Source organism: Marmota monax, unplaced genomic scaffold (genome assembly GCF_021218885.2).
Source record: "Marmota monax isolate L192 unplaced genomic scaffold, Marmota_monax_Labrador192_F-V1.1 WCK01_AAM20220418_F8-fsc00172, whole genome shotgun sequence".
Classification (NCBI taxonomy): Eukaryota; Metazoa; Chordata; class Mammalia; order Rodentia; family Sciuridae; genus Marmota; species Marmota monax.
Genome location: NW_026693633.1, coordinates 3,865,779 through 3,880,966, shown reverse-complemented (window position 1 = coordinate 3,880,966; position 15,188 = coordinate 3,865,779). Strand labels below are relative to the sequence as shown.

General features: G+C 44.8%; 1 protein-coding gene across 5 annotated transcripts in view; it reads left to right on the top strand.

The window, feature by feature from the left end:
* Positions 1 to 15,188, top strand: part of Tle1 (TLE family member 1, transcriptional corepressor) — a 61,270-nt gene that overhangs the window by 31,934 nt on the left and 14,148 nt on the right. For 4 of the 5 annotated variants that reach the window (XM_046459715.2, XM_046459717.2, XM_046459714.2 and 1 more), the window contains exons 7-11: positions 447 to 599; positions 2,109 to 2,253; positions 2,827 to 2,928; positions 3,256 to 3,443; positions 4,883 to 4,959. In XM_046459715.2, the coding sequence (XP_046315671.1) occupies positions 447 to 599; positions 2,109 to 2,253; positions 2,827 to 2,928; positions 3,256 to 3,443; positions 4,883 to 4,959 (665 nt within the window). The remainder of the gene's footprint in view (positions 1 to 446; positions 600 to 2,108; positions 2,254 to 2,826; positions 2,929 to 3,255; positions 3,444 to 4,882; positions 4,960 to 15,188) is intronic. The other variant, XM_046459718.2, reaches the window with a different exon arrangement.

Sequence of the window (15,188 nt, the reverse complement as noted above, 5' to 3'; positions counted from 1 at the left end):
CCCTTTATTAAAAAAAAAAAAAAAAAAAGTCTGGGCTGAGGGTATAGCTCTAGCACTGGCCCAGCATTTGCAAGACCCTGGGTTTGATACCCAGCACCATTAAAAAAAAAAAAAAAAAAAAAAAAACAGAAAAGAAAAAAAAGAAAAGAAATTTGTTGCCCTGGTTATTTTGGATTTCTAAGTTGGGTGTCTGGCTCCTCTTTCCAGTGACTTCTAGGGAAAGTACTTGGACACAAGGAGGAATTTGATAATTTTCTTTATGATAACTTTCATGGGTGTTCAGCAGACACCTTCTCATTCATTTATTATAACATCACTAGGCATGTCATGCCCTCCCCACTCCAATCAAAAGGACTTCCAGTATTCTCTTATAATTAGAGAATTAGTGTGGAAAAGTTTGTCTGCTATAAGCTAAAACATGAAAACTTTTGATTCTACTTGTTGAGGACCCTTCTACTCCACGAGCAAGTCCTGCCCATTCACCTCGGGAAAATGGAATCGACAAAAATCGCCTGCTGAAGAAAGATGCTTCTAGTAGCCCAGCTTCCACTGCCTCCTCGGGAAGTTCTGCTTCTTTGAAATCCAAAGAAATGAGCTTGGTATGTAAAGAAAATTGGTAGCCTATTTGGCAGTGCATTTTTCTTTGTGGACTAGAGGACACTAAAAAAATTTGAAAGTCAGGGTTTTGCTGTTTGAGGGTTATATCTGTTGTTGTTTTGGTACCAGGGATTGAACTCAGGGGCTCTCAAACACTGAGCCACATCCCCAGCTCTTTTTATTTTTTATTTTGAGACAGGGTCTCACTCACTTGCTTAGGGTCATGCTAAGTTGCTGAGGCTGACCTCCAACTTGTGATCCTCCTTTCTCAGCCTCCTGAGCCCGGCTGAGCATTATATTTTCAAGTATTAAAAAGCGAAACTCCTTTTCTTGTTTTTACTGAGTCAGTGTGTTTACTTTTTCTTCTGTAGTAGTCTCTTATGAATCGTGGTTAGAGACACAAATCTGTGAAATTTACCAGTTGGCACATAGTTCAGACCTCTTAGATCTTAGGAAGTCTTGACTTTGTTAAGCTGTGCACTTACTGGGGACACTGTCCCATCATGTTGGGGCTTGCTGGGAGCATGCCCGATATTAGAGAGCTCATTAGAACAGTGATGTACACAAGGAGGCCTAGAAAAAACTGGTGGTGTTGGGGTGCATCAAAGCCCATCTGTGTGGTAGTGTATTCTTTCAACAAATGTTGTAAAGCTTGTCATCTCTTCATTCATAAGGGTCCCTTACCACCCTATTTAAGCCTTACACAGTCCTCCAGTTGTTACCCCATGTCACCTACGTACGGGGAGGAAAGCTGATGAATTTGCTGCACCACACAGCCTACCAGGTGCAAGACAGAGTGCTGGGGTCCCTTGCTGGCCCATGATCTTTGCCATGGGGGTCCTGAAAAGTTGAGAGGCAGAAGACACTGTCCTGCCACCCTGTTGTTGTTTTGCCTCCTGTAGTGCTGATAGCAGGCTGGTGTTAAGTCTCCCCTGCCTGTACTGGTGGGTCCACATGCGTTATGTAAGTAGGTGGGTGGCAAAACCTACCCCCAAAGGTATTCTTCTTAGTAAAGCTTGTTCTGGGGCTTTTGCCTCTGAAATGCTAGTTTGCTTCTCACGTAACTGATGGTCTCGCTGTCTTTCGTCATTAGTCTCAATTCTGCGGCTACCCAAAGGCAGGATTAGAGAAAGGAGCGTCCCTTAGATGTTCCTGTGGCTGGTGCCCACATTTCCAAGGGACTGGGAGTTATTCTCTGGGTGGTCATCATTTTGACTTGGCAAAGAGCCTGAGTCCACAAGCCCGATGGAAAATTCTTTTCAAAATAAAATCTGCGGAGGAAGAAGTGTGATCATGTTCTCTGTCTCTAGCTCGAGTTTTAATTCTGGCAGGAAGAGGAAAGGTCAACATTTCTCGCTCACAAGTTAATGCTGTCAACATTGTGTGGATTTATGAAAATTGGCTGAGGGAGTAGCTAGAAGGTGCCCAGTGTCCCAGCTGCTGTTGTGATAAATTGTGTAATATGGCTTGGATTAAAAATAATACTCATTTAATTTGTTTAATGATACCAGCATGAAAAAGCCAGCACGCCCGTTCTGAAATCCAGCACGCCGACTCCTCGGAGCGACATGCCAACGCCGGGCACCAGCGCCACTCCAGGACTCCGTCCAGGCCTGGGCAAGCCTCCAGCCATGGAGCCCCTCGTCAACCAAGCGGGTAGAGCATCGCCTCTTATTATGCTGCGTTGTGTTCCTCCCTCTCCCAGCTCAGTAAATTGTCTGTTAATCTAGTGATGTGATTTCCCCATGCATATGAAATGCCCTTGCCACCACCCTCCTTCCTGTCTCTGAAAAAGGCACGGTAAGAAGCAGATGTTTGTCCTTGGGTCTCAGCAGCTGCACCCTGTTTGGTCTCCAACTGTTTACATTCAGCTTTTCTTTTATTTCCAAATAATCTAAATCCTAGGGACTTCAGTCAAGTTTCCGATAATTATTCTGTACATAAGCTTCTGACCAAACTATCATTGTGTGTCTGACTTCGCTAATATTGACCGAAACGTCCAGGTTTGAGGCTAGAGCGTGCTTCTTGCTGACTGTGGTTGGCTGGTTTTCTGTTAGCACACCCCCCAAGAATCCGTAGAAATCAGGAGGGTTCCACTCAGTCTCCAGCCCATGAGTAAACTCATAACTTTCCTCTCTGGGCAAGGAAAAAAGTAACAACCTGAGTCCAACGGAAAGTAAGCACCAGAATATTCCTCCTAAATCCATGCTTTGGTTTACGTGAATCTAGGATTTGGTTTTCATTTGGAATTGGTACCAGGGAATGGAAAATTCGGACTGAAGGAGAAATCTTGGATTTTATCAAGAAAATCTTCTTTTGAGATTAAGTCAGGTAAACACTTAGTGTCTGTGCCTTGGTTTGCTCTCTGAATTGGGTACGATGATGCTGATTAATTCCCCTGGTGTCCCAGCACTGCCACATATACCAATGAGAAAATCTGTGGGTTTTGCTTCTGGGGTCCTTCCTGTCCTGGAGATTAAATTAGCTCTGGGGAGGATTGGATCCAGTGTATAAATTAGAGGTAATCTCCCTGCTGCCCGGGAAGCCTCTTTTCCTCCCTCCCCATGACAAATGACACTAACAGATGACTCTGGAATTGCTGGTCAGGCTTGACTGGAGTGGGCAGTCGAGTGACATGCGGCTTGTGTTTCCTTTCAGCCGCCGGTTTGAGGACGCCCCTGGCAGTGCCTGGCCCGTACCCTGCTCCCTTTGGGATGGTCCCCCACGCCGGCATGAACGGCGAGCTGACCAGCCCCAGCGCCGCTTACGCCAGTTTACACAGCATGTCACCCCAGATGAGCGCTGCCGCTGCGGCCGCCGTGGTGGCCTACGGGCGCTCCCCAATGGTAGGCCACTGCTGGTGGGCTTTGCTTGGGTGGGAAAAGCCACATGCTTCACTGAGTGCTGTCAGCCCCGGGGGCACACAGGCCTCCCCAGGCTATGGGGGCAGGAGCAGCCGGCCCCACACACCTCCAACACAAAGACGCCAGTGTTCCCACTGCACCCTTGCCCTCCTCTTGTCAGCCTTCATCAACATGCTGGTTCATTAAGTGAGGCCCAAACGCTTTTTGTTTTACTGTTTTTGTCCATGAAAAAAGGCAGTGTTTAGAAGCTCCTTCAGTGGTCCTGGGGACATCTGGTTTTCTCCCACCAAAGTAGATTTTTTTATTTAAAGGCGATGAAATGACTCTAGTGGCTCACAGAAGCCTTTTCATTCATTTTCTTAAGTTTTTCTTTTCTTCGCTCTCTCTTTCTCTCTCTATTTAAACCTTAGGGGGAAAAAAAAAAACATTTGAGAAGTCATAGCATTCTCTTTCCATGTCTATATATTCTTTACACCCAATAGCGTGGCTCATATCTTACAAGTGATTTGTGTATAACAAGTAGAAAGACAGACCGTGAACCTGCGAGGCTGGGCTGTCGGTTTCTTCTTGCCCTACCTTCTGCTACTATGCAAATAGCCCCGTTTTGACTGAGAAGAGATAAACAGCTGCATTTGAAGAGTGAAATTGACTGTTGTCACTGATTGCAACAGGAAAGGGTGTATAATATTAGGTATCAAACAGAAGCTCTGTTGCTATTTTAAAATACCGCCGTCACATACCTCTCTCTCCTTTCCCCTCTTGAAAATAACATAACACCCTATGATTGGGGGAGATGTTAAAGTCATTGTTTTTTCCTTCTGTTGTGCTTGTCGGAATCGATGTGCAGTGGAAGGCAAGAGTTCAAAGATGGGCAGCAAAGGGACTAGATGCTGCCGTTAAGGTAGACAGAAATAGGGAATCCATGCATGAACTTAGATAAGTGGTGCACAACTGAGGAGTTTTGCCCCCTGGAGACATTTTGATGATCACAACTGGGGAGACGCTGTTGCCACTTGAAAATAAAGGCCTCCCTGCAATGGCCAGGACACCTTTCAACAAGGAAAAGAATTATCTGGCCTGAAGCATCAGCAGTGTGAAGGTTATCAGCATTGCTCTCTCTGCACCTGATTAGGGAAAGATCAAGTCTATGGGAAGGATTTATCATCCGAAGCTGGTTCTCATTGCACAAGTAGATCGCACCCCTGTTCCACCTTCCAAAAGGCAGTGTGTCTTGTGGTGTCTAGAGGTGATTATGTTACTTAATTACATTAGACTTTTTCTTTAAAAAAAAAAAATGCTAGCCCTGATATTGTTCCCACTTATATTGCTCTGGGGATACACTAGTTTCTAATGGAAAGTCAGTGCTGAGAAAGTGCCTACCTTGCATAAATGAGTCTGCCATGCCTTATTTTTATTTGCAGGTTGGTTTTGATCCTCCTCCCCACATGAGAGTACCTACCATCCCTCCGAACCTGGCGGGAATCCCTGGGGGAAAACCGTAAGTATCTCTGTGCCTCGGTTTTGGTTTGCTTCACAGGCGGTTCCCCAGCCACAGTGTCAGCAGACTGGGATTCCAAAGGGAGTACAGGCCTGGGTGTTTCCAAGGAGACTTCTGGTGTCTTTGCCCAAGAAGTGTTAACACTTTCTATAAATAGGCAACTTGTAGGTGTCATGCCTCTGTCTTCTCCCTGTGGGTGAGCTCATACACTTAGTTATTTGAGGGCAAGGTGGGAGGATAGAGCTGGAGGTGGTTAGCCCTCCTTGCTTGACCTGTCTTCAGAAAGCTGCTCGGCTTTGCTGCTTGGTTGGAAGGTGGCTGCTGGATTTTCACTGGCGCTGTGAGTGGGTAGTAAGTTGTTACGAACTCTTAACCTCAGAGATTTGAAGTGTGTTATCTCTGTACCCAGCTCAGTGCCTCCTTTTCCTTATTTTGCTGGAACTAAGATATTTGAAGGGTAGGTCCTGTGGGAGGCCAACATCCCAGGTGAAACCCCAGTTACAGTTGCTTTTTGTGTTTTTTCCCCCAATTACAGTTCTGAGGAGTGATTTACTCTCAGACTTGGACTTACAAAAAGCAAAGCGGCTTTATGGGGAAGCAAGACAGAGGTTAAGTGGCACAAAAGCACTCAGAATTTGGAAAAACTTGGTTATTCTTTCTGGATCACTTTTTAAAAAATCACTTGCTTTCCATGATCTTAGTTATTCAAGGCCTGATTTGAAAGAATTTCTGAAATTCTCAAGTTTTATACAAAATGGAGTTGAAATAATGGAGGGGGGAATCAGTCTATAATTTCAGCAAATATGCTGCCTTTTCTTATGATAGAAATGGCAGATGACCTTGTGAAATGTTGTCTTTCCAAATATAAGAGGTACTGTGGTCGAGTCTCAGACCACAGGTTGGTCTTTGTCACCCCCGTGTCAACATGGCTGCTTTCTTCATTGTGTCACTTGCACGTCACAGCGGCACCATTCTCAACTGTCCATTCAGCCTTGTGTGATTTTGTTTGGAGCCTTGATACAAAGAAACCACCAACCTGAGGAAAAATAAAATCTCTTGGCCTCTCACCTGCTTTTTAGGGAAGCAGATTCCCCTTGTTCTGCTTTTACTGTGTTGTTCTGACAATTTGACTGAGATTTGATTCATGAGGAAACAAGGCTTTGTCTACACTAGAAATTAGTACAGAGGATGAGAATTTAAGATGGCCTGGAGGTCCCGCCAGGGCAGGGTGGGTGGGAGGGGGGCAGTGTTGCTGAGTGCTCCCTTAGGTGGTCCATGTCTTCCGGGACAACACCCATCAACAGCCATGATGTGTGTTTTCCTGGGAATGCTCACTGCTTCCAGCCTGGGAGGTCCTTGGGGGCAATTGTGGGTGCTTTTCCCCTATGATTTACAACATTGTAGCTGTTGGTATCCAAATGGATTGGTCAGTGGATGAAGGGCAGACTGGTAATGCCATCTTAAGAAGCCATGATAATGTTAACTGGTGAGTCTTTGGGAGGGGATTAGTAGGCAAAAAAGGCCAACATTGGCTAAGCCTTAGAGAAAGCCAGCTTCATGAGTTAGGGGAGTATGGGGGATTTTCCAGCTGCCAAGACCCTATCTTAAAAGTGATATGAGGGGGTTGGGGTTGTGGCTCAGTGGCAGAGTGCTTGCCTCGAATATGTGAGGCATCACCACATTAAAAAATAAACAAAATAAAGTTATTGTGTTCATCTACAACTAAAAATATTTTTTTAAAAAATGAAGAAGAAAGTGATGAGGGCAGTTGGGGCTGGAAAGCAGAACTGTTGAGTTTCAGTGCTGGTTAGAAGGCTGGCATTCAGGGTATGCTCAATTTGGACTCTGTTCCTTATAGAGGTGTGGGGTGAGGGAAGGGAGATTTGATGCAAAAGAAAGTGATATGCCAGTTAGAGCCAAGTGGTTCGTCCTTGGCTGTGTGCACCTTACCTTTCTCAAAGCTGTGTGAACGAGGATTACAGGGTGCCTGTAGACATGAACAAGGACACAGTGGCAAAGTGGTGAGACTCATATATAAAGGTGCTTTTCTTGTCTTGGTCAAAATGACCTTTGGTCTCTGTATCTGTGCCTCCTGTTGTCTCTCAAACAGTCAATGTATTTTTTAAGATTCTCTTGATATTTGAGGTGAGCCATACTATGTGAGGAAGACGGAATTAATTAATAACAGAGGGTTAAGTGAATTTCCCCATTGCCAGGATCTGGGCTATACAGTCTTATTGCCAATATTAATCCATTAACTAGTATGGGAGGACTTGCTGTTTTTAATCATCTAGTAAAGTAATATTGCCTCACAGTATTTCCCAAACCATTTATAGTGACAGCCTGGTATTTTCCCAGCATATCAAAGATTGATAGGTTTGAAACATATAATAAGAATAAACAGGGGGGAAAGCCACGAAATCCAAGTTTTGTCAACAGTCATAAATGCCTGGCAAGTTGCTGTGTGAAGGTCTCTAGATGTTTGCCCTCCATGACTGTGCTCATCCATTACAGGCCGTGGCTAATGTTTGCAGACAAATGTATGGTCTACTTCGAGAAATGGGGACAAACCAATATGCCCAGGGTGGGGTGTATGAACAAGGTGTTAAAGGTTATGTAAATAATTCTCTGGGAAATGCCAGTTCATCAGATGTTTGGGTAGGGCAACTGGAAGACATGATGGCTGTTCTTGGACTCTGTTTATGACCTGAGGGTCAGGCGTGGTGCATACCCTGGGCATGCTCTTCTGGCTTTGGGGCTTGATGATGTAGTCACTAAAAGAGCAGCAAATACTGTAGTTAAACTTATGACTAGTGCTGTAGAGGCAGAACAGTAGGTGATAGACAAACATGTCAAGAAGTGACCAAAGTTAAGATGGGGACGCCTTCCTTGGGGTCAGGCACATTCGTGAAGCTGAAGCCTGTGAAGGAAAGAATGGGTCTGGGAGGCGGAGGGCAGGGGCTGCATGCCATGCAGGGAGAGAGCTTGAAGGATTCATGTGCAGATGGACGAGTGCCTCCTAAGAGTGTTACAGCTGACAGTTCAGTTGAGGCTGGAGGGACCTTCAAGTCTCGTCATTATGAATATGCATCTGTGGTTCAAGTCTGCTATGATGGCATTACCAAGTGACAGCGTGCCTCTGACCCGCGTGCCTCTGTGCATGCCCAGGGACAGGGATCCACTGCTGTCCAAAGCAGTGTACTTTCTGTGGCTCTGTGAAAACTCTTCTCACCCTTGAGCAGAATGGGTCTCCCTGGAACACTGACCCATCTGTGTTTGCCTTTCTAACCCTCAGACCTTATATGGACTGCTAATCTGTCCTCTGCTTTTAGGGAATTGAACCTAGGAGTGTTCTACCACTTAGCCACACCTCCAGTTTTGAGCCTGGCCTTGAACTTTGAATCCTGCTGCCTGAGTTGCTGTAGGCATGCACACTGCACCCAGCTTCCATCCTCCTTTCTTTGTTCAGATATTTGGAGACCTCTGTTTCACCATGAGGCTTCTCTTCTGGCTGATTTTGCCCATTGCTTCAGCCCTGTCCTGCAGGATGTGATTTCAAGTTCCTGCATCATCTGCTCACTGAATTCTAGACCATCACCTCCCTCCCATTCATGCTTCTACAGATTTTATTTAGACCTACTCACAGGCAGAAGGGACTCTGGTAGGAGCTCACAGTCTGGGAATGGTGTCTAGGGGAAGAAATATTTGTCATCTGCCTTCTTAGAGTTTCTAATGGGTATAGGAATGAAAATCACATAAGGCAGGTTAACGGGGAAAAGCACACAAATTTTACTAAAATTTTACATGTATATGGGAATCCATACAAGAAAAGAAAGAGGTCAAGAGGGAACCAAAGCAGGCAGCTCAGATACCTTTTATATAAAGGAGTGATGAATTTGTGAAGTAATGACAAGAGAAAGGGGTTTGGACTGGAGGTAGTCAATTAGGGGACAGTAACTGAGACAGAAACTGGAAAAACTAAGGCAAGGTGAGAGTTATGTTGATAGGTTTGTTTGTACACGTCCATTTCAGTGCCGATTCCCTGACTGGCAATAAGGGACAAAAAGACGTATCATGAGAAGTTTTAGGACCTGTTTTTTAATTGTTTTGCTACTGGGAGTTAAACCCAGGGGTGCTTTACTACTGAGCTACATCCTTAGCCCTTTTTGTTTGTTTGTTTTAGTTTTTGATGGACCTTTATTTTATTTTTTTGTATGTGGTACTGAGAATTGAACCTTATGTCTCATGCATACTAGGCAGGCACTCTACCACTGAGCCACAACCCCAGCCCCACCTTTTTATTTTTTGAGACAGGGTATTACCAAGTTGCTGAGGATGACCTTGTACTTGCAATACTTCTGTCTCAGCCTCTGAAATAGCTGGTGCACAGATGTCCACCACTATGCCTGGGAGGGACCCATTTTTATGCAGAAAGGGAGGTTAGAAGGTCTTTCCTGTATCTCCCTTTGCTCTCTTGCCTTCAGCTCAAAGTACCATGTCAAAGTGGCATATTTGGGAGTGGCATATTCAGGGGGATGGCATTAATCAAATAATCTCAAAAACTAATATAGAACCGTAGTGTATGTAAGAATTATGGCAGAGGGGCACTGTTGTATGGAAGTGTAAGGTAGTGGGTAGAGGGGCTGATCCCACTGAAGAGGAACTCTCTGCAGAATTGTGTCCAGAGCTCCATGCACCTAGTAGGGGCAGGAAGTGAACCTCTGCAGGGAGGCACCAGCTGATGCAAAGGCCCTTTAGCCTCACCCTGTTCCATACTGGCTTCTGGTGTAGAAATGACCTGAGATCTCAGTAGAGCTTCCCAACCACCCTGGTTTCCATCCCTCATACTCACACCAATGTTTCCCAACTGCTCTTTATTAAGGCATTGTCCCCTTCTCTCTGACACTCAGGCCCAAGCTTCAGCCTTAGATCCTTACTTAATTCATTTATTTTTTACCCAGTCTTATCCTTTGTTAGGACCCCATATTTTCTCATAACCACTTTTGTCAACAAGAACCTGGGTGAGTTTTGTGTTCTCTCTCCTCACCCTAATCAAATCCCTGTTAGTTTATTGTTATTAGAAACCACTTATCAAACAAACCAGATATGGTGTCATTTTCTAGTAATCCTAGTGACTCGGGAGACTGAGGCAGGAGGATCACAAGCTCTAGGCCAGCCTGGGCAATTTGAGACCCTGCCTCAAAGTAGAAAATTGAAAATAGGACCAGGGATATAGCTCAGTGATAGAGCACCCCTGGGTTTAAGAAAATAAAGCACTTATCTGATAGGATTTCTGTTTATCTTATCCCATCCTGTTTTATCAGAGATGTGATCTTGCAGTGATGTCTGGGCTGGACCCAGTGAGGTCCCAAGCTGAAGTGATCTTCCCATCTTAGCTTCTCAAGTAGCTGGGATTTCAGGGGTACCCCACTGCACCTGGGTTAGGTCCCATTTTTGTGCAGAGATCTTTCATTGTTGACTAATAAGTGATGTGACATGTGATGTTCCAGGACCCACCCGTGATATGGCCCCAGCCTGCTTTTCTATCCTCATGTTCTATCTTTTATTTTGTGTTAATCAAATGCCTCTTGTGCTAGAAGCACCTTCCCTTCTTATTTATTTTTTTTTAATTTATTTATTTTTGTATTTCTGGGGATTGAACCTAGGGCCTTGCACATACTAGGCAAGCACTCTTCCACTGAGTTTATTTATTATTTGTTTGTTTGTTTATTTATTTATATCCTCCCTTCCCGTCTCATAGTCTTCACTTCCTGTTTGAGTTAGTTAGCTTTCTGTTAATGTAACAAAATGCCTGAGGTAATCTACTTAAAAGGAGGAAAGATTTATTTTAACTGACAATTTCAGAGGTTTTTCGTCCATGATGGGTTGACCCAGTTGCTTTGGGCCTTGCTAAGTTTGGGCCTGGGTGAGATAGCACATTATGGTGGAGAGTGTGTGGAAGAGTGAAGCTACTCTCTTCATGCTGTCCAGGAAGCAAAGAGGGACAGGAAGTGGGTGGTGGTTTCAATACCTCTCCAGGGCACACTCTCCTAGTGACCTAACTTACTTCCTCTAGGTCCCATCTCCTAAAGGTTCTACCAGTTCCTATTAGCACCACAGTCTCCTGACCAAGCCTTTAGCATATGGGACTTTATCCACACCATAGCACTGTTTGAGTATTTTCAGTCCTTCAAAGACACTTTGGTTGCTTCCTTCTTCATGAAGTGTTTGTGGGCGCCTTCCCATCCATGATGTCTCTCTAGTAGCATTTAGTAATTGATGTCTTTAGACACTCACACTTGGACCTTGGGTTATAATCACACGTACATTTCCATCTGCTTTGTCCTGGTAGATTTGAAGTTCCTGAAGTTTCCTTGTCCCCTCGAGCAGAGATACCCAGTTAACAAATGTTAGTTGCATTTAGTTGGTGGTAGGTGAGTCCAGAACGGGGTGAGACTGTGTGATTCATTCTTTTTGAAAGAAGACTCGTATTTTTTTGCACTTTGGAAATAAGTAGTGTTGATTTATAATAGATCACCCAAACTTTGTTTTTAAACCCTCAAGGCTAGAATTAATTGGTATTGTTCAGTCAGCTTAACTTGAATTCATTTTTAGTTTTAGGAAATTTATTCCCCTGAGCTCTGGTGGGGAAATTTGAAAGTTAAGGTAGACTTTTTTTTTTTCTCCTGACCCGATAGCATTACTTTTTTCCCTCCAAATACCTGGGGGCCAAAGTCTGCCAGCCTCGTATACTAGCACCTTGAGGTCAGTAATAACTCAGACTAATAACAGCTTGGCTTCAGATTCTAGGTTAGTTCCAGGTCCCTTCACCCTATGTTTTAATACCAGACATGTAATTCAGAAATCTTCTACCCACTTGTTTAGTGCTTAAATAAACCTTTAAAATACCTTTTAGGATTTGGAGCCTAAAGGGAAAAGAAAGTCATAACTGCTTTTGGGGTAAAATTGCTTGTTAGGAAAACATGTTTTGCAGCAGTGGCTGGAGACCATCCCTCGGCTTCTAGCCGAGGAGACAGCTCTGTGGCCGGGAGCTTTTCCCCACACCCGCTTTTTTTCTGTTCCTGATCTTTCTTCTGGTTCCTCTGTTGACCAGTCTCAATTCCACAGCTGTCTTATTTAGTGGACTTGAAAATCCAATTCTCTTTTACACTCTGCATGATTATATCAGGGTTCTTTGGAGAAACAAAACCAATGTGATAGCTAAACCGAAATTTATTAGGAGGAATTGGCTCACATGATGATGGAGACTGAGAAATCTCATGATCTGCTATCTGCAGGCAAGAGGTTCAGAAAAGCCAGCAGTGCATTTTCCACTCCAAGTCTGAAGGCCCGAGAACCAGGGGACAATACCCTTACTTTAGAGATTACTTTTTATTCTGTTCAGGCCCTCAGCAGATTGGATGATGCCCAGTGAGGCCCACCTGCATTGAAAGGGTGGGTCTTTTTTACCACCTACCACCTAGAATGCTAATCTCTTCAAGGAGCATCCTTCTAGACACCTAGAAGTATTTTGCCGGCCATCTGGGCCTCTGCTGGTCTGGTCAAACTGACACATAGAATAAAAAGTCTCCCATCTGAATGCTTTGAAGTCCTGTACTTGTAATTATATAATTTTCATCAATTTCTGAAGGAACCAGGTAAGCCCAGCTCTCAAAGTCTCCTGGGCCCAGGTCTCTGGACTCTGAGCTCCATAATGAACCACACTGATCATGGTGACTTGCCTGGCCATGTTCCTTGTATGTAGGGTGGGTGCCTCTGTTCTGACAGGCTCCACATTATCCCTCTTGAGGGGTAAATCAGAGTTAGTGCTGATGTAGGTGCCAAGTTCAAGTTTAGGTGCTCCACTTGTAGGTTGGTTGTGCCACCTAGTAGCTACATGGTTGTAAGTGTGTTAGCTTCTCTTGAGCCACTTCTTCCATCTCTAAGTAATGAGGGCCAACAAATTATCTTTTTGTTATAGAAACTAAAGATTGAATATTGATTGTATTTTATAATTCTCTTGAAGTACATTCCAATGTAGCTTCATGTACTCCACACCTTAGCAGACCTGTTCATAGACACATTTTGTCAGGACACGACATATATAGATAGGAAAAATGAGGTCCAAATAAATGAAATTTGGTCCCCACTTTTTTGGGCAGGATACTGGGGCGTGATCACAAAGGCACTTTTCCACTGAGCTACTTTCCCAGCCCTTTTAAAATTTTTGAGACAGGCTCTCACTAAGTTGCTTAGGGCCTTGCTAAGTTTGCAAGGTTGACCTCAAGCTTATGAACTGTCTCAGGCTTTCAGATTGCTAGGATTACACGCCTGGTTTCCCCCCATCTTTCTAATGACTAAATCGAGCCGTAACCTGTGTCTCCTTACCTCTTGGACTCTGGTGTCTGAATTGTGCTTCCAATGCTGAGACCCAGAATGGAGCCAGTCCCCAGTGCACTGTGGTTGTCTCTGCCTGGCTTGCTTTGTGAGCATCCAGCATCCACCAGATTTAGCTCTCCTTCAACCATGGCTGCCTCAGTGTCTTATCGTGGTTGACATTATCTCTCCAGGGACTGCCTTATCCCTGGGATGGTTGATACCAACTCTTAGTCACATTTGGGATGAATGCTAGATATTCCTTGGAAGTTGGCTGGCATGACCCAGATGGTTAGAATACAGTTGCTTACCTTCTCATTTTAGCTTATTTTTCTCACCGGAGCCACCTTTCTTTCATGTCTCAGTATATAAGTGACCAGGTAGCAGTCAATGACTTGTGGGGTTCTGATTCATTGTTGGAGCACCAGCTGTATATGTGCTGGTGAAGTCATTCCTGAAGAACTCTGGAATAAAGGACAGAAATGTCGAGTGTGATAAATGCTATAGTAGAAATTCATAGGGAAAGCCAGGACCGTGAAGAATAACCACTCTGCCTGGGGAGGTACTGGCAGGAAGAGGGAGGGAGGAAGTGACATGTACCCAGGAGGGAGGTAGTGTTACTCTAGGCAGGAGGGAACAGTCTGTATACACCTTGGGGAAGTGACATGTGATATTTTATGGGAATGGCCTGCTGTCTCACATGGCTTGAAGTTTAGGGTCACATCAAGTAAGACTTGTTGACACTAAATTGTAAAGGGCCTCATGAGCTTTAAAAAGCTTGAAGTTCGAGTGGAGGTTTTTGTCGTGATCGGATTTTTGAGACTTGTTAATACAGCAAGAAATTTCACATCAGCAGTGCCGAGTCCCCAGGCACCAGGGGCTTGGCCGCAGTCCTCATCTCTTGGGGTCCGTGCCTCTTCATTACTGTTTACTGGACTCTGCCACTGCAGTTCTATCTATTTCTAGCAAACTGACAACTCTGTAAACACCTGTTTTCCTTTGGCTGCAGAACACAGCATTGTTTTATTAACAGGAGCCACTCTGCCCAGGAAAAACAGCCTGCTTCCTCCAGACTCAGTCTTGTTTTCCAGCTCACCACTGCTGTGAGGAAGCCCAGAGGGGGCTCCTTCCTTTGAGTTCCTTCACCTGTGCTACGTGCCCAGTAAATGAAAAGTCCCTTGCTCCAAATGAGTGTTGATTTCACTCAGTTTTTCTTTTGTGTGTGTAGCGGGGGAAGGCACTGGGAATTGAACCTAGGGGTGCTCTGCCACTGAGCTACACTCAGCCCCTTTTTGAGAAAAGGTCTCAAGTGATTGCCAGGCTGGCTGAGAACTTTGGCTACTCTTGTCTCAGCCTCCTGTGTTGCTGGGATGGCAGGTGTGCACACCGTGCCCACCCCTTCTTCTTGAGTTCCACCACCAGAGTTCAGAATGAGAAGTGAAACTGACCTGCTGGTGCTGGGGTCAGAAGGTGGAGTAGGGCTAGACTCAGTTGTGAGGCTGTCTTAGGAGTGGGCTGCTGACCTCGCCAAGGATCCAGGGACTCCATCTTTCTGCCCCACAGCTTGCCACACACCTATCCAAACAACCTCATCTCAAAGTTTTCACATAACTTTGCCAAGTGTCGTCTCTCCTGTGCTCATTTTCTTTAATTTTTTTTATTTTCCTTGTCCCTTCATCTGCTTTCCCGATTCCCACTCTGCATCTTCCTCCCCTTTAGCACCCTGATGCTCACATTTGCCCACTTGCGGACATTTGCCTTGATTCAACACAGCCTACTTTCCTTTTGTTAAAGTTATGGTTTAGTAATGACAATGTTTCACAGATGGCATCTCTTTTAATCCTTTTAATAAC